At 37.7% G+C, this 19,680-nt stretch overlaps 1 protein-coding gene and 1 long non-coding RNA gene across 2 annotated transcripts; one reads left to right on the plus strand and one right to left on the minus strand.

Moving 5' to 3' along the window:
• Positions 1-3,526: 3,526 nt before the first annotated feature.
• On the minus strand, positions 3,527-4,941 carry LOC121994213. Its single transcript, XR_006115638.1, has 3 exons — positions 4,587-4,941; positions 4,177-4,438; positions 3,527-3,858 (listed from the first exon to the last, which is right to left on the minus strand). It is a non-coding gene; the product is annotated as an uncharacterized LOC121994213 (long non-coding RNA).
• Positions 4,942-5,795: 854 nt separating this feature from the next.
• LOC121997012 (momilactone A synthase-like) lies at positions 5,796-7,094 on the plus strand. The gene is made up of 2 exons (XM_042551219.1): positions 5,796-5,953; positions 6,054-7,094. The coding sequence occupies exons 1-2, from the start codon at positions 5,916-5,918 to the stop codon at positions 6,817-6,819; spliced, it is 804 nt and encodes a 267-aa protein (XP_042407153.1). The 5' UTR covers positions 5,796-5,915; the 3' UTR covers positions 6,820-7,094.
• The last annotated feature ends 12,586 nt before the right edge of the window (positions 7,095-19,680 follow it).

Below are 19,680 nucleotides of genomic sequence, written 5' to 3' on the forward strand. Positions count from 1 at the left end.
TCAGGCTGCTTTCTTTTGGAACCCCGATCTGACACATGCAAGGGCTCCTTGGAAGCCTCAGCAGGGGCTTGCCGTGGTCGCGAGACAGTTGCGTGTCTCTCCGAGGCCGCCAATCTTTTGGCCTCCTTGAAGAGTTCATACTCTCCAGCGGTCATAGTAACGTGAATGCGGCCAGACTCCTCCATCGTCACGTTCCGGATCAGGTTGTTGTGTTCCCACAGACGGCGCCAAATTTGATCCCGTCCGGAAGCTGAGTCAGATGAGGGCGGGCCTTGCTGTGCTAAATATTGACGGAAAGTCGTTGAGATGCTGAGTCAGCTAGGTATCCCCCCTGGAGAGGTTCGCGCGGGCGGTTCTACGAAGAGAAAGGATTAGGTTGACGACGCTATTGCTCTGCACACACTCAGACAAGTCCACCGGTCATTAGAGACCCAAAAATCAGGGAAAGAGTCCTCGGGTCAGGCCCTCCGACGCTCAAGTCAGGTACTTTTCCCCCAGAAATCACAGAGAAAGGACGGAAAGAAAAGTAAGAGACTGGTAAGAAATGACGAGCGAGCGTACCTGCGTAAGGGACAAAGCATCCCTTTTTATATTGCAACTGAGGCTTTTGGAACCTGGCGAATGTCAGGGAATGTTGGGTGTCAGACTCTGTCTGGCAGTGGTCGACACGTGGCTTTGCCAGCGGAGGAACCAAGAGGAATACGAGCCTCTCACTGTTAGAATATTCCCTGACATGTGACGATTGTTCTCTGATAGGTGGTTACGATTCCTTGCAGGCCTATTTGTCATGTAGAGTCTGGCCTCCTGACCCACCTTCGTCTGTGTCATTCGAAGTATGGACATCTCGACAATCTGCTGATGCCCGACTTGCACCCTGGGTCGGCTCTTCGACCTGTATGTGTGGGCATGAACGCCCCGACCTGCACGCTGAGTCTGTCCACCGACCCCTATGTGTCTGCTGTTATCCATGACCTGAACGTCCCGACCTGCACGCTGGGTCTATCCGCCGACCCATATCAGTTTGTTATTATCCATGGTATGATCGTCCCGACCTGCACGCTGGGTCTATCCGCCTACCCATATCTGTTTGTTATTATCCATGGTATGATCGTCCCGACCTGCACGCTGGGTCCGTCCGACGACCCACATGTGTTTGCTGTTATCCCTGGCATGAATGTCTCGACCTGCACGCTGGGTCTATCCGCCGACCCATATGTGTCTGCTGTTATCCATGACCTGAACGTCCCGACCTGCACGCTGGGTCTATCCGCCGACCCATATCTGTTTGTTATTATCCATGGTATGATCGTCCCGACCTGCACGCTGGGCCCGTACGACGACCCACATGCGTTTGCTGTTATCCCTGGCATGAATGTCTCGACCCACACACTGGGTCTATCCGTCGACCCACATCTGTTTGTTATTACCCACGGTATGATCGTCCCGACCTGCACGCTGGGTCCGTCCGAGGACCCACATGTGTTTGCTGTTATCCCTGGCATGAATGTCTTGACCTGCACGCTGGGTCTATCCGCCGACCCATATCTGTTTGTTATTATCCATGGTATGATCGTCCGGACCTGCACGCTGGGTCAGACTAATGACCTGTATAGCTTCCTCAGAAGTTTTATTCGGTATACCCATCCGATCCATAAGCTGACTCCTTGGTCGCGCACAATTCCTGATTATATCTGACCCATGGGTCTGATCCTCGATTGACCTTGGTCCTATGGGTCGGGTCCATTTCCGATTCCCTTTGGGGTCAAATCCGACTCCCCTGGTACTTCTGATCCCTGACCTTCCCGATGGCGTTGTCCCAGAGGCTAAACTCCTGACCTCCCGGCTGGCGTGAGTTTTGACTAGCCACGAGGGCTAGACTTCTGACCTCCGAGCTGGCGTGACTTTTGACTAGCCACGAGGGCTAGACTTCTGACCTCCAGGCTGGCGTGACTTTTGACTAGCCACGAGGGCTAGACTTCTGACCTCTAGGCTGGTGTGACTTTTGACTAGCCACGAGGGCTGGACTTTTGACCTCCAGGCTGGCATGACTTTTGACCCTTCGGTAGCCTTGACTCCTTGCCAGATCATCTCACAGACCCCACATTCATATACCGTATCAGTAATGAAAAATAATAAAAATGTTGTAGCAAAGAGTATGTAGAATAATAAAGTTCTGCCTACCTCCGTTTGTAAATGAGAACCCCCTTTTATAGTGTTACGGTAGCGTCTGTGCACGCATCTCAAAGCATATGCACGTTTTCCGAAGTATCCTAGGAAAAGACAAGTTAAAAAGTGTCCTTGACACATTTCTTTAAACGAGTATACAAATTTCTGATGTGATAGGCTGGAAGCTTCTAAAGTACGATTTACCTAGAAACATGCTCTCTTGTCAGTGGTACTTCCAAAAGAATACGATGAGATACGTAAGTGGATCCTTCCGCAGGCCGACCGGTAGTCACTCAGCCAAGACCACCTAGCTTGGTCGTACCAAACAAAGCTTTCTCCCTTCGTTGAGCTTTTCCCTTACCGGAGGGCTGCCACTTCCCCGAAAAGACACGCTGGTCGCTTGGCCAGGACATTGATCGGGGGATGTACCATCTATTTGTTTCATAACCTTGTGTTGTCCGCGTGGCCTTGCTCGTCCGATCGAACATATCGCCCGTCTTACCACAACTGGCCCATTCAACCGATCTCGTCGGATCTGTGGACAACGTCTATTTGCCTTCTTTGACTTTGACCTTCACGTCAGCTGGTCTTCCTTGTTTTGACCCATCTTTAGTAGGGTCCCTCTTATATATAATCGGGTATTCAGGTCGGATATATATATATATATATATATTTATATTAATTCAGTATTCAGGTCGGATATCAAATATTGATAGTCCTTCCATTTTCTTCTTCATTCGGATCAAATTAAATTCGAAGGAAATTACCATCCTTACTCAAGGAGTCTTTCTTCATACTTCTCGTCTTATTACAATGGGATAGAAATTAGTTTTCAACGGATATATTTTCTCAAGAAAAAACTCACCTCTCATCCTTAAGTTATTTAATGGTCGATTATAAATTCATCAAATAATTTTTTTCTCTTCGTATGATTTTAAAACGGATTGTTAAAGATACTTGGAACGAAGGTAATATTAGAAAGGAGGATAAGCGACTAAACTCTTTACACTGCAGATAAACTTTACTACACTGTGCACTTAGGCTGCGTTTGGTAGGACGTAATGTAATTCAACTTGTAATGTAATGTAATGTAATCAGGATTACATTACTATGTTTGGTGATACTATGTATGTAATCTTTGATTACAAAGGTGATTACATTCCTTTGTTTGGTGTACATTATTTTTGATAATGAATATAATCCACATTATTGTAAAATGATAAAAATAACCTTATAACAAAATTTAAATAATTTTATTCTTCCTCTCAATTAAATCAAATTTAATCCGACTAAATCAAATAAGATCAAATTAAATAAAATTATTTACACATACTGTGCGGTTGGTTTTGATGAAAAATGGTAAGACAAGTAAATTATACTGATTAATACTAGAGAAAATCATATTAGATTTTTCAGGTATTCGACTTTCTGCATATTGGATCATTGTTGCAAATACATCCAACACGAGAAACATAGCAGTATGCATATGCTATACAATACATTTTCTATACAATGCGTTTTCTGACTTGATGCATGCACGGGCTGCTAACCTCCCTGCAAAGGAGCTCCTAGTGAGGAAGCAATGGCATCAAAAGCAGCATCTTCTCTTTCACTTTGCAAAATATCAGAATCATATACATGATCCTGCACCACCTTTTCAAAATCTGGAGCACCATGGCCAGGAAACTAACACTGAAAGAATAAACCAGAGCGCAAGTCAATAAACTATTTGATTTAACAAGAAACAACAAAACTAGCAAGGATATCATTCTTTGTTTTTCCATCTGGAATCTGACAATCAGAAGCATACAACTCTACATAAGGTAGCTAAAGAACATCAACAACGAAGCAAAAGATTAAATATTTTGACCCTTCTAGAAATTAGTAAGACATATGTGTTAAAAAAAAACCATGGGCAAAGTGATTTTTCATGTGAATTTGTTTGACTTGTCAAACATGTGAGATAAAGCAATTGAATTGCATGTAAAGACATAAGAGGCAGTGTCAAACCTATTAGAGAAAATACTTGCAGAAGGGGCACCATTTGAGTGTGCAGATAAAGCCAAGCCAAGAGGATCAAAAATGTAAAAATAACCTCCAGAAACAATAGTCATGAGGTCACAGAGGAAGTATCCACTAATCATTCCTAGCCCGTAGTAAAGAGCACTGCCTTGAACTTTCCATGGCGGAGGCAGGTGCAGACTGCATACTTCTTCCATGCTTACTGTTGTTCCTTCAAAAACAACTGTCAAAGAAGCAGCCTGGAAGTCGCCTAAAATACAAAAGATCAAAATCAATTAGGAAAACACTCATGTCTAGCCAGTCAAAAAATTGCCTTCTTCAGTATCTTCACACTAATAAATAAACAGCATTAACCATCAACAAGATGGGATCAAAACTGTGCCCAAAGCAATTTTTACCTAAATTCTGTTGGAGCAAAGATTGTCGAGGATGTTCCCGTTTGTCATATATCAGGTGCACCGTTGCGTCGAGGCGAGGGAGAGGTCTGTCGACACCGTTGCGAGGTGCGGGAGAGGTTCTGCCGAGGCCAAGGAGAGGTTCTGTCGGCGCTGTTGCGAGGCGAGGGAGAGGTTCTACCGAGGGCGAGGGAGAGTTGTGTCAGCGTCGTTGCGAGGTGAGGGAGAGGAGGGAGAGTTGTGTCGGCGCGAGGCGAGGGAGAGGAGGGAGGGTTGTGTCGCGAGGGAGAGGAGTTGTGTCGGCGATTTTGGGAAGGAATTGGTGCGATGATGAGATGAGATTAAGGCTAGATTTGGTATTAAAAAATTTTGGGTTGTAATGTAATCAGATTATGTGTTGTTTAGTTTGTAATCTGGATTACAAAAAATTATTATCTTTTGTAATCCATATTACATTACATTACGAGTTAGAATTATACCAAACAAATTAATCCACCTTGTAATGTAATCCCGATTATATTATAAGATAGATTACGACGTACCAAACGTAGCCTTAATAGTTATGTACAAACGAGCTTATCTTATAAGGATAGGACGATTGAGGGTTAGGGATGGGCCGGCCATTGAGGGTGGGTCATGCATGTTTTATTTATCAAAAACGTGGTTGGCATGAATTAAACGAAGAAATGGACGCTGACTAAGTCCAGTCTGATATAAAATTCGACAACAAGTTGGCTTCTTGTGAAAAGGAAATATATATAGTCCAGTAGTTAAATTTTCTAGCGATTAAATTGCTAGTGTTTAGCTGATTTTACTACTCCTCTTTACTTTTTTTTGTTCAATCTTTTTATCCTTCTTTTTTTGTTGATAAACTAAATGGTCAACTCTTCAAATCAATTAATTTTAATTTAGATGTGATCGGCCGGTTCTCGGTCCATTAAAATTTCTAGGAGTTAATGTCCCAGATTTATCATTCCCAACAAATAGCTGTCCAGACTTTCACGAAGATGCACTGAACATTGTTGCCGCTGTACAACAGCCTGGGGGCCCTTTTTCAATCTTTTTCACTAGACTTTCAAGAAGATATTCGTCATCAATAAATTAAATAGCTGTCCTGACTAACCTGTCTAACAAATTGAATTATTGAACTACAGTAGTGGTCCTTTCACTAAAAATAGCTGTCAAGAAGCACGGCCATTTGTTCTTCGTGATATTTTGAAGTGGGAAACACGAGTTAATTAGGTTAATTATCAAGCATGAGTTTGTATAAAAAGGCACGATGGCAGTCGCAAGATGCACTGGTCGTTGCGACATTAACATCTGTTGAGCAGTATGGGAAGCTCCTTCGTTCTCTCCTGTGTAGCAAAAAGGTAATTTGTCAAACCATTTGATTAATTCCTCATTTTTCTTCACTTTTCATGTTCATGACTTCAGATTCCTGCTTCAATCTTGCTTTTGTTGCATAAATAGGCTCGAAGGGAAGGTGGCCTTGATCACCGGCGGGGCGAGCGGCCTCGGCGAGTGCACCGCCAAGCTGTTCGCCGACCTCGGTGCTCGAGTAGTCGTGGCGGACATCCAAGACCACAAAGGCCGAGTTCTGTGCGACTCACTCGGCCCGGACACCGCCTCCTACGTCCACTGCGACGTCACCAAGGAGTCCGACGTGGCAAGCGCCGTCGACGCCACCGTCGCCCGGCACGGGAAGCTCGACGTCATGTTCAGCAACGCCGGCGTCGCGGAACCGTGGCAGAAGTCGTTCCCAGACTGCGAGGTGGATGACTTCCAGCGGTTGATGTCGGTGAACGTGACGGGGGTGTTCCTGGCCACCAAGCACGCGGCGAGGGTGATGACGCCGGCGAGGCAGGGGAGCATCGTAATCACCGCGAGCACCGCGTCGACTATTGCAGGATTGATGCCGCACGCATACACGTGCTCGAAACACGCGGTGGTGGGGCTGATGAAGAGCGCGGCGGCCGAGCTGGGCAAGCACGGGATTCGGGTCAACTGCGTGTCGCCGCACGGGGTGGCGACGCCGCTGGCGATGGCATTGCTTGACTTAGACAAGGAGGCCTTTGAGGCCACGATTGAGAGGTCGGCCAACCTGAAAGGGGTGAGGCTGGGAACGGAGGACGTGGCGGAGGCGGTGGCGTACCTCGCCGGCGACGAGTCCAGGTACGTGAGCGGCGTCAATCTGCTGTTGGACGGAGGCTTCGCCATCGCCAAGGGATTGGCGTAGATGGAACCGAAGCTACCCATCGACGGACTTCACGTCGATCGCACATTCGCACTCCGACTGCAGCAGCTAGCTAGGGCGTGTGAATAATATATATCTTTATTGTTCTCCTTTATGTGAGGACATACTATTTTTTTCATAACCTCCTGGCAGTCTGATTCTAGTGTTTAAAGAGTTCCTTGAGATTGAACATCATGTCATAGGCAGTGGGTAAGGTCTGATGCTGATGTTGCAACACATTTGACATAGAAGTCAAAATATAACACCGCGTCATCTCATCTACCTTGACCCATTTCCTATATCTCTCTATCTCCTCTTCACTAAAATCCTTATCAGGCACGCTAGGATAGATCTCGAAAAGTATGAACTTGTATTCTTCTACAATTAAGACAATGCCCAAGTTACTATAAGAAAAATGATCTATAAGGACATTTTCTTTACGACACTTATTATAAAACGTCATTATAAACCCTTTATAATGACATTTATTAAAACTAATTAATTTTAAAAATATAATATCTGATTAGATATTTTATTTTGACACATTTTATAAATGTCATCATCAATAATAAATATATTAATATAATTTATATCATATAACGTTAACCTAGAGATCAACTTTTCCCAAACACGCTCGTGCCCCATCTCCACCGTCGCAAGGTACTCGACTTTTCCCAAACGCGCGTGTGCCCTGTCTCCACCGGCGTCGTTGCTCCTCGATCGTCTCTGCTGCTACACCTTGATCGTCTCCGCCGTTGCGACGAGATCGTCTTTGTCGCTGCGCCTCGTCTCTACATCTGCGGCCAGTCTCCACCTCCGTGCCCCATCTCTGTCATTGTTGCGCCCCATATTCCTTTGCCGCTTCCCTCACTGCAGTGAAATCGTAGTTTAGGGCTGCGCCTCATCGCTGTCGCTGTGCCCCGTCTCCTCTGTCGTGCCTTATCTCTGCCACTGTCGCGCCCCGTCTTTTCCACTGTGCCCCGTCTCCGCTACTGTCGAGCTTTATCTCTGCCGCAGGTCTCCCCTTTTCCACAAGACGCAATTCTCTTCTCTTCAGCACTGTGCCGAAGCCACCATTCATCTTCGCTAAGGTTTTTCTTTTTTTCTAACAATTAGGATACTTGTTGAATTCATGAATCATGCTTCAGTTATATCCTTAGTTTGCCTAATCCCTATGTAGCTTGAAGACCTAATAATAGAATTTGATTTGTGCATGTTATTAAAACCTTTTACATCATCTGCTACTTAGAATCCTTGCTTTAGTAATTGAATCCCTGCTTCATGAATCATTGCTTTAGTAAATGAATCATGCATGTTAGGAAATGTAATAAGGAACTTGATTTGGATGGACTTGTTGTTATTGGTGGTGATGACTCCAATACTAATGCATACCTGCTTGCTGAAAATTTTAGGTTGAACTTTGAAACAAGTCATTGAACCAATATTGTACTTATTTTGATCAACCAATTTAAGATCATACTACTGGATGTGCTGCTATAGGACATGCTTTTCATTAGAGTTAGGATTGATCAATTCTTCCATATTTTCTTGCTGAAAAAAATTTAATTGCTGAAAAAATTTAATTACCTTTGAACATGTCAACCATGTAAATCTATTTATCTTAGTTTATCATCAATTGAAGTACACATCTAATTGCTCTCTAATTATATTTTCTTTTATACAAAAAATTTCTTTGTTTTGTGGAGAAATGTTGTTGTAATCTGTTCTATAAATCTGCTTATACATGCCAATATTCTATAAATCTGCTTGTAGTGTGTGTGTGCGCCCCTATTATATATGCCAACGTTTTATACATGTGCGTTGTGACTATATATATATAAGGACAGTTTATGTAAGTATCCCTCTCCTCATTTTCTGTAATATAGTAGTAAGAAGTTGCTACAACTAAACATACAAAGGAACCTTTACATTCTAGATTATACTATCTAGACATGCATTTCACTTGCATTACCTCTATCATGATAATTTTTTTTCAATTTATATATAATGTTAAACTTATTTGAATAATTTTTTTTAGAATCGTTATGGATAAGAGTTGGATGGTTTTACTGAGACAAACTGAGGAGTATAGAAATGGAGTTGAGTGTTTCTTACAATTTGCATTTTCTAATGCTAACATAAATGGAATGATTTTATGCCCTTGTGTGCGGTGTAAGATTGGTATATTTGTTTCAAGAGAGGTTGCTTATGATCATTTGACGGTTGATGGATTTATCAAAGGTTATACGCACTGGGTAGCTCATGGAGAAATAGCATATAGTGCATCTACAAACTCTGATTTTTTCCAATCTCGAAAGGATGCAGATGATATGCAAGGATTAGTTTACGAGGCATTTGGGATTCCAGAGCATAATGATAGTATTATCAGCACATCAGCATTTGAAAATGATAAGGAGATTCCAACTAGAGAGGTAGATAAATTCTATAAATTAATTAATGATTCACAAAAAGAATTATATCCAGGTTGTAAGAAATTCTCAAAACTTGCATTTATTATTCGTTTGCTTCACTTGAAGTGTCTACGGAAAATGACCAACAAGATTTTTGATATGCTTTTAAATTTATTGAGAGAAGCATTTCCAAATGCAATGGATGATTTGCCTAAATCATACTATGAAGCAGAAAAATTGATGGAGCAATTAGGACTTAGTTACGAAAAGTTTGATGCTTGTCCTAATGATTGCACTTTGTTTTGGAGATTGGATAAAGACAGAATTCAATGCAAAATATGTAGTGAGCTTAGATGAGAAACATCTGAAAATGATCCTACTGGTGAGAAGAGAAAAATTGCACGTAAGGTTTTATGGTATTTTCCAATAAAGCCTAGATTACAATGTTTGTTCATATCATCCAAAACAGCATCACATATGAGATGGAATTCTGAATCCCGTACAAAGGATGGTTACATGCGGCATCCGACTGACTCTCCATCTTGGCAAACATTTGACCATAAGCACCCATAATTTGCAAAGGATTCTAGGAACATAAGGCTTGGTTTAGCATCAGATGGATTTAATCCATTCAAAAATATGAGTGTGACACATAGTACGTGGCCAATTATTTTAATGTCATATAATCTTCCACCATGGATGTGTATGAAGCAACCATACTTTATGTTGTCACTATTGATACCTGACCCAACCGCTTCAAGGAATAACATCGACATCTACTTGCAACCTCTTATTGCAGATTTGAAGGATTTATGGGAGATAGGAGTTCAAACATATGATGCATCAACTAAACAGAATTTTCAATTGCATGCTGCATTACTATGGACAATAAGTGATTTCCCCGGATATGCAAACTTATCCGGATGGAGTACTAAAGGAAAACTTGCATGCCCAGTGTGTCATCAATTTACACATTCACAATGGTTAAAACATGGTGGAAAATATTGTTATATGGGTCATCGGAGGTTTTTAAATAGTGATCATGTATTTCGAAAAAATGCTCATTTTTTTGATGGCACATAAGGGCATGGGAGACCACCACCTATATTATTAGGAGACATGGTGATAAATGAGTTGAAAATTTTGAAATTTACTTTTGAAAAAACAGTTAATGATAATTCAGCTCTTCCATTCAATTGGAAAAAAATGAGTACATTTTTTATTTACCATATTGGAAAGATAATGTAATACGTCACAATCTTGACCTTATGCATATTGAAAAGAATGTATGTGAATCTATTTGTGGGACATTGCTGAATATAGAAGGAAAATCGAAAGATAATCTAAAATCACGACTTGATTTGTAGGAAATGGGGATAAGATCATCACTTCATCCTATTGAGAAAGGATCAAATAAAGTTTATTTACCTCCCGCATCTTTTTCAATGGGGAAAAAAGAGAAGGATATATTTTGCAAGGTCTTAAAAAAAATCCAAGTTCCAGATGCCTATGCATCCAATATTTCACGATGTGTTCAAATGAAACCAACCAAATTAAGTGGTTTAAAAAGTCATGACAATCACATCTTGATGTAGTAATTATTACCAGTAGCACTACGCAAAACTTTATCTAAATCTGTTCGGATTCCTTTGATTAGATTAAGCAGATATTTTCAAGAGTTATGTTGTAAAGTAATTACTCCTACAGATTTGGTTTGTTTAAAGAGAGATATTGCAGTGATCCTATGTGAATTGGAAAAGATTTTTCCTCCATCATTTTTTGACATAATGGATCATCTAACTATTCATTTGGCAACTGAAGTACAACATGCTGGGCCAGTTCACTATCGTTGGATGTATCCAATTGAAAGGTATTGTTGGTGCAAGCTGCACCAGAATCAAACCTGAGTTTTGATGTTGTCAAAGGTTTAAGTTAAGTCTTATTATGATCTAACAAGTTGACTGAGTGTGCAGGATGTTTACTCAACCGGGAAAGCCCTAGCTGGAGGCTAGGCAGAAAAGTCTTAGCAGATTGTGAAACCCAGGTGCAAATCCAAGCAGGTCAAGGGGACTCAATGCTTGGTGGTATGATCGAGAGGTCTGGAGGGCCGAAGATTGAAGGAAAGTCCTGGGGAGCCAATTAAGGCTAAGTAAAAAGTCCAAACTAGATATGGAGGATTAGAGTTTGGCAGGTGGGTTGAGGTAAACAAACTGGAGGAGCGACAGTGAGGTCGGGTTCCCGAAAGGAACAACCTTAGGTTGCTGATCCAACTAAAGAAACCGGGAAGGTTTCCAAGTTGAGATCAAGATAGCTCTACTGTCTATATTACTCATGCATTATATTACTGTGCTAACACTTGTTTTGCAAGAATATTGTTTAAACTCTGTTTTGCAGATTCGGCCTGATCGGTCGACCAACAGGAGGATTGGTCGACCGAACCAGCTTAACTCAGACGAGAGATCAGTTCAGATCAAACTGAGTCAAAGTCAGATCAAAGCTTTATCGGTCGACCGAACCGTAAGACCGGTCGACCGAACCGTAAGACCGGTCGACCAAACCATGATGACTCAGCCTAGCCAGTTCATCAGCACCGATCAGCAGCAAAGGAAAGAAGGGCTGATCGGTCGACCGAACTCAGGGATCGGTCGACCGATCCAATCAAAATTAATTGCACCATTAATGAAGATTTCTGCAGATTTCGATGAACAGGGAAATTGACTGTTCGGTCGACCAAAAAAGGGGTTCGGTCGACCGAACCATTAAAGATCAGTAAATGTAAAAGATCGAGCCAGCTTCGGACTTCAGCCAGAATGGAAGGGAACAAGTTCGGTCGACCGAACAGAGGGATCGGTCGACCGAACTTCCAGTACACCTATAAATTCAGACTCGAAGACAGAGGCCATAACGAGAACTTTCTGATCAATATTTCTGGTGCTCTTCTGCAAGCTGCTCACGCCTACGATCTCAGCAAGCAACTTCATTCGTGCCGACCGAGCTTCAACTTTAAATTTTCATTGTCGGTATATTTCTTTTTGTATTGTACTTAATTCTATAAGATAGTAGAGTGTTACTATCTTACATTCTTGTAACTGTACGATCCACTTCTTTCCGAAGGTTTCGGAAAGAAGTGTCATAGTGGTTTGCCCATCGGTGCGGTCAAGGACTGCGGGCCTTTGAGTAGGAGTCGAGCTAGGCTCCGAACGAAGTAAATCAACATGTCTCTCTCTTTACTTTCCACTGCACATTTCTGATTTGAATTTGAAAAGAAAAGATTTTTAAAAGGCGCGATATTCACCCCCCTCTATCACTCCAAACGATCTATCAATTGGTATCAGAGCCGGTTAGCTCTGAAATTTCTAACCGTTTTTCAAAGCATTTTTAAAAAACTTTTTCTCTTTTCTTCAATTTATTTTCTTTTAGAATATTTTTCTCTTCAAACACTACTAATCCCAAGACGAAAGTCTTGGAAATATTTTTGTTCTTTAACTTTTTTTTGCAAGGATGTCGAACTCATATCAAGAAGGCTATAGTACGGTTCGACCTCCACTATTCAAAGGAGAGAATTTCAGTTATTGGAAGAATAGGATGAAGTGCTACTTAAAGTCCGACATTGAGCTCTGGTTCACGGTCTTGAAAGGCTATACTCCTCCAATGAAGGACGGAACAATTCTAGAACCAGAAGAATGGACACCTCAGATGATCAAGAAGGCACAACTGAACTACAAAGCAATCAATACCATTCAGTGCAGACTCACGATGGAGGAGTTGAATAGAGTTGGTCCCTACGACAACGCCAAAGAATTATGGGATTCGATAGTCAAACTACACGAAGGAACGAACGACTCGAAGGTAAACAAACGAGATCTACTTTTAAATAATTTGTTTAATATAAAAATGTTTCCTGGAGAAACCGCCTTGCAACTACACGCTCGACTGAAGGACATCCTCAACAGTCTTCACCTGATCGGACACAATCTCGGAAATCGTGACACAATAAGGTATGCTCTAAACGCCTTTCCAAGGAATACTTTGTGGGCATCAATTGTAGATGCTTACAAGGTTTCTAAGGATCTTTCAATTATTAAGTTAGAAGAGTTATTCTGTGAATTAGAACTACACGAGCAATCTAACATGAGCCATGGCGAGAAAGGTGTTGTTTTGTATGCAGGGCCGAGCAAGGAGACAAAATCAAAAACAAAGATCGAGTTAGAAAGCGAATCAGACCCTGACTCAACTAATGAAGAAGAATTAGTCAACATGGTCCGAAGACTGTTGACAAAGAAGAAGTTTAGAAGAAGCTCCAAAAAGACTCCACCAAACTAGATCCAAAACAAATCAAAAATGATTTGTTATGGATGCAACAAGAAGGGGCATTTCAAAAATGAATGCCCAAATCGGAAATAAGAAAGACCCAAATCGACAAGACGGAAGAAGGCTCTTCAAGCGACATGGGACGAAACTTCTTCCGACGAATCCAACGCGGAGCAAACGAAGCACTCGAGTCACCTTACATTTATGGCAAGAAACGAAGATTCCGAGTCCGAGTTCGACGAAGAATATGAGTCCGAGATCGACCTCGATTCTGAGAGAAGCCCCGGATCGGAAGATCCGAATATGGTAACGATTTATTCAAAGTCAAATTTACTTAAAGTAGTTAAATGTTTGTTTAAAAAATTAGCAAAATCAGAAAAACAAAATAACTTGTTACTTAAGGAAATAGACCACCTTAATCAACAAGTTAACTTGAGTGACTCGACTAACCAAGTTCAAGTCGGAACTTCAACTCAAGTTGAAAAACTTGAGGAAGAAAATTCTGATTTGAAAGGTCAAGTCGAGCGACTCAAGAAAATGTTGGAAAAGTTCGAAATGGGATCCAAGTGTCTAAATATGGTACTTGGATCGCAACGAGCCGTGTACAACAAATCAGGACTCGGTTACAAACCAAAACAAACAAACAAATCATACTTATCCTTAATCAGTCAAAATACTAGAAGGCAAGTCCAAGCATGGGTTCAAACAAAACAGTTAATCAAATCAATTAAACCAAATTTCTACTTTGTTCCCAAGAGTCAAGTCCATTACTTAGATAGACCTTATCTAAGCTATGACTCAGGGGGAGCAACTAGAAAAACAATCCAACCAACTTAATTAAAACAAACTTAATACTTAGGATTAGGATTATTAGAACGGTTAGATGAAAAAGGTTTACCAAACCCTATAACATAGCACCGGAATGGATTGGGATGATAGTACGTCAAGGAAACTCTGTCGAAGACATGTCTAGGTTGAATATGGAATTCTACCTGGTGCACTAGACTTAGTGGATCTGACCGAAGTTACCCCAGTCAAACATGGGCTAGTTAGACCAAAATTTAGTATTAAATTTTTTGGGTAAGAACAGTTTGGAAAGTCTTCAGCAAGTGGTCTAATGATATTCAAGTAGGCCATATGCCTCGCCACTGAACTGAAACTTATCCTTAAGACGCCTGCTTGATTAACCCAAAGCTAAATTTGAATCTAACATGAGTTCAATAACCTCTTTCAATAAAATTAATTCTAATTCAAACTAAATTAATTCTAATTAAATTAATTCTAATACAAACTAAATTAATTCTAATTCAAATCTAATTCAAACTAATTCAATTTCTAACCTAATTCAAATCTGATTCAAATAAATTTAAACTTATTATTAAAAATTATTTTAAACTTATTTAAAAAAAATTATTTTAAATTTATTAAAAAAATTATTTTAAATTTATTAAAAAAATTATTTTAAAGTTATTAAAAAAATTATTTTAAACTTATTAAAAATTATTTTAAACTTATTAAAACTTATTTTAAACTTATTAAAATTATTTTAAACTTATTAAAAATTATTTTAAACTTATTAAAATTATTTTAAACTTATTAAAAAAATTATTTTAAACTTATTAAAATTATTTTAAACTTATTAAAAAAATTATTTTAAACTTATTAAAAAAAATTATTTTAAACTTATTAAAAATTATTTTAAACTTATTAAAAAATTATTTTAAACTTATTAAAAAATTATTTTAAACTTATTAAAAATTATTTTAATCTTATTGAAATTATTTTAAACTTATTAAAAAATTATTTTAAACTTATTATAAAATTATTTTAAACTTATTAAAAAATTATTTTAAACTTATTAAAAATTATTTTAAACTTATTAAAATTATTTTAAACTTATTAAAAAATTATTTTAAACTTATTAAAAATTATTTTAAAATTATTAAAAACTTATTTTAAACTTATTAAAAAATTATTTTAAACTTATTAAAAATTATTTTAAATTTATTAAAAAATTATTTTAAACTTATTATAAAAAAATTATTTTAAACTTATTAAAAAAATATTTTAAATTTATTAAAAAATTATTTTAAACTTATTACTAAATTAATTTAAACTTATTAAAAAAAATTATTTTGAACTTATTAAAAATTATTTTAAACTTATTAAAAATTATTTTAAACTAATTAAAAAAAACTTAATTAAAATTAAAACTTTTAAAATTACTTTAAATTTAAAACTTAATCACTTTACTTGATTCGAACAATAAATAATACAAATTAAATTCATGTAAATCAACTAAAGTTCAAAACTACTTACTTAATCCTTTAACCACACTTTGGCCTCATCCTACATTTTGTAGGATTCCAAAGCTCTGGATAAATGGATCTTGGATAGCGGGTGTTCCAGACACATGACTGGGGATCAGCACAAATTTACCAACATTGAATTCAAAAATTTAGGGTCTGTTGCCTTTGGAAACAATGACAAGTTAAAGGTAATCGGTACAGGTGAAATTCAATTACAGTCAAACATTTCAATTAAAAAGGTTTTACTTGTTGAACATTTTAATTATAATTTACTTAGTATAAGTCAACTTTGTGATTCAGGTTTTAAGGTTCAATTTTTGTCTTCTAAATGCTTAATAAGTTACAATGACTCAACTAATGTTTTACTGAAAGGTTTTAGAGACAAAAATATATATTCCATTCATCTACCTAAAACAATATCTAAATGTCTTCTAGCAAATAATGATGAAACTTGGTTATGGCATAGGAGATTAGCTCATACTCACCTTAGAAATTTATTAAAATTAAGCAAAAATGGTTTAGTTAAAGGTTTGCCAAAATTAGGAAATCCTTTAAATAAATTTTGTAATTCCTGTCAACAAGGTAAACAAATTAAATCAACTCATAAACTTACAAATCAAAATAGAACAAATAAAATACTTGAACTAATACATTTGGATTTATTTGATTCTCATGGAATAAAATCTTTTAATGGAAATCTATATTGCTTAGTAATCATTGATGACTACTCTAGATATACTTGGGTAAAATTTTTATCTAATAAAAATGAAACCTTTGAAATATTCAAGCATTTTTGTAAACAAGTAGAAAATGATAGAGATATTAAAATAAAAAAGATAAGAAGTGATAATGGAGGAGAATTCAGAAATCATAATTTTAATAATTTTTGTTTAGAAAATGGTTATCACCATGAGTTTTCATGCCCTAAAACACCACAAGAAAATGGCTTAGTAGAACGTAAGAATAGAACCTTACAAGAAGCTGCCCGAACCATGTTAAATGAATACAATACACCAAAATACTTTTGGGCTGAAGCTGTTAACACAGCTTGTTATGTTCAAAATCGAATCATAATTAATAAAGATCAAAATAAAACATCCTATGAAATTTATTTCAACAAAATTCCTAATATAAAATATTTTAAAGTTTTTGGTTGTAATGTACATATTTTAAATCTTAAAGATCACTTAGGCAAATTCACTTCAAAAACTAACCTAGGAATCTTTCTAGGGTATTCATCTACAAGTAGGGCCTATAGAGTTTATAATAAATCTACTTTGAAAATTGAGGAAACGACAAATGTAACATTTAATGAAATTGATAACGTTTCTACTACTCAAACTCATTCAAATGGTAATCAAGAAGACGATGAAGAATTACCCAACCTTAAAGAATCTGAAAATTCAAAATTATTAAAATCTAACCCTCACCATCCAGTCAATCAAATCATAGGAAATCCTGAATTAAGGGTTCAAACAAGATCTGCTTTTAGAAATCTAAGTCAAATAACATTAATATCTAAAATTGAACCTAAAAATATAAATGATGCATTAATAGAACCTGACTGGGTAATTGCAATGCAAGAAGAGTTAAACCAATTTGAACGAAATCAGGTTTGGGACTTAGTACCTCCACCAATAAATAAAACGGTCATTGATACTAAATGGGTGTTTAGAAACAAATTAGATGATCAAGGTAATATTTTAAGAAATAAAGCTCATTTAGTAGCGAAAGGGTTTAGTCAAGTCGAAGGACTAGATTACGATGAGACTTATGCCCCGGTAGCTAGACTTGAATCAATTAGAATGTTGCTAGCCTATGCTGCATTTAAAGGGTTCAAGTTGTACCAAATGGATGTTAAATCCGCTTTTCTAAATGGCGTTATTAAGGAGGAAGTCTACGTTAGTCAACCACCCAGTTTTGAAGATCTAGAAAATCCAACCTATGTCTTTAAACTTAAAAAAGCTTTATATGGATTAAAACAAGCACCTAGGGCTTGGTATGAACGTCTATCTAGTTTTATAAAATCCAAGGGTTTTAAAGAAGGCCAAATTGATCCTACACTTTTTATTAAAACCTTTAACTCAGACATTTTTATAGCCCAGGTTTATGTAGATGATATTGTATTTGGTTCAACCAATTCAAAATTTTTAAAAGAATTTGTAACCTTAATGGAAAATGAATTTGAAATGAGTTTAGTTGGTGAATTAAATTATTTTTTAGGTCTCCAAATTAAACAAACTAAAGATGGTAATTATGTACATCAAACTAAGTATACAAAAGAACTTCTTAAAAAATTTGGTATGGAAAATTGTAAAGGGCTTAAAACACCAATGACAAGTAACCTAAGCATTGATAATGATGAAAATGGTATACCTGTTGACTTAAAGTATTACAGAAGTATGATAGGGAGTTTACTTTATCTAACTGCAAGCCGACCTGACATTTTATTTGCAGTTAGTATGTGTGCCCGATATCAAACTTGTGCAAAAGAAACTCATCTTTCACTGGTTAAAAGAATTATCAAATATTTAAAAGGCACTATTAATGTAGGAATTTGGTACCCAAGAACCTCACATTTTGACTTAGTCGGATACTCGAATTCGGATTATATTGGATGTAAGTTAGATAGGAAGAGTACAAGTAGAGGTTGTCAATTGTTAGGATCATCTTTAGTTAGTTGGTTTAGCCGTAAGCAATAATGTGTTGCCTTATCTACTGTAACGACCACCCTTCTTACTACTACTATTCTCTAAAGATGACCGTTACTTAACTACTAACTCTACCTAACTGGTATGATTAAAAATCACATGGAAACCCTACCGAAAAATTTTGACAGAATCTCCCCTGTACCAGTGACCATATTCAGCAATACATGCAATATATACTCAGCCACAAGCGGCTGGAACACATATCAATCAACCACGCAGTATAATAAATCCAAAAATCAGAAAATAATACCACAACTCATCACACCATATCACAATTCATCTACTATGTCCTAATCACATCAAAATGTCATGTACTATCTCAAACACTTCTAACATAGCAAAAGACAATAGAAACTAAAATAAAACTTCTTTCCTAGTCCCAAGGCTTCCATAGTCCTGGCATCACACATCCTTCGACCACCTCCTTGTCGCCTTCCTTTCTATATCTTTTCCTTTCCTGTATCTGCAGTAAGAGGAAATGCAGTCTATAAGCAAAATTTGCTTAGTAAGCGCTATCTAACTCACAAAAATACGATTATGCATGTATACAGAAAGAACTAGAAACTATATGCTCTAAAAGAAAGTAAAGCATAAATATAACTGCTCATGCCAAACTAATAGCAAAGAAAACTAAGGAATCATGCTAAACAAGGAATCATGCTAAATGACTAAGCAGGAAACAAATAAAACTAATACTGCATGCTTCAAATTAAAAGAAACTAAACTTACTAACTCTAAGCATAAATGGTGCTTGTTCCATTTGTTTCAAAACTTATACTTTATTACTTTAAAATAATAATAAACTTTTCTTGGGCCCGACATTATACCAATTTGCGCGCATCCTTAATATGAGTCGAGGTAGCTAATCCCGAAACTACTAAGGTACTTCTAGGCGATCTTGTGCCTAGGGGCGATCTAGGAGCCCACCCAATGGACCTTGTGTCCGGTACATGCCATTAAAAAGTAAAATACTTATTTTCTTTTTAACTATAACTTCCTTATACTTGTTATTCTTTAATTCTCTTATAACAAAATGCCTTGGTATTTATTTAAACACTTAGTGTGCTTTTAAATCCTAAACTTCCGGAATTTAGGATCAATTTAAGACCTTGGTCTTTTCCT

This window comes from Zingiber officinale, chromosome 6A, assembly GCF_018446385.1.
Source record: "Zingiber officinale cultivar Zhangliang chromosome 6A, Zo_v1.1, whole genome shotgun sequence".
Lineage (NCBI taxonomy): Eukaryota > Viridiplantae > Streptophyta > Magnoliopsida > Zingiberales > Zingiberaceae > Zingiber > Zingiber officinale.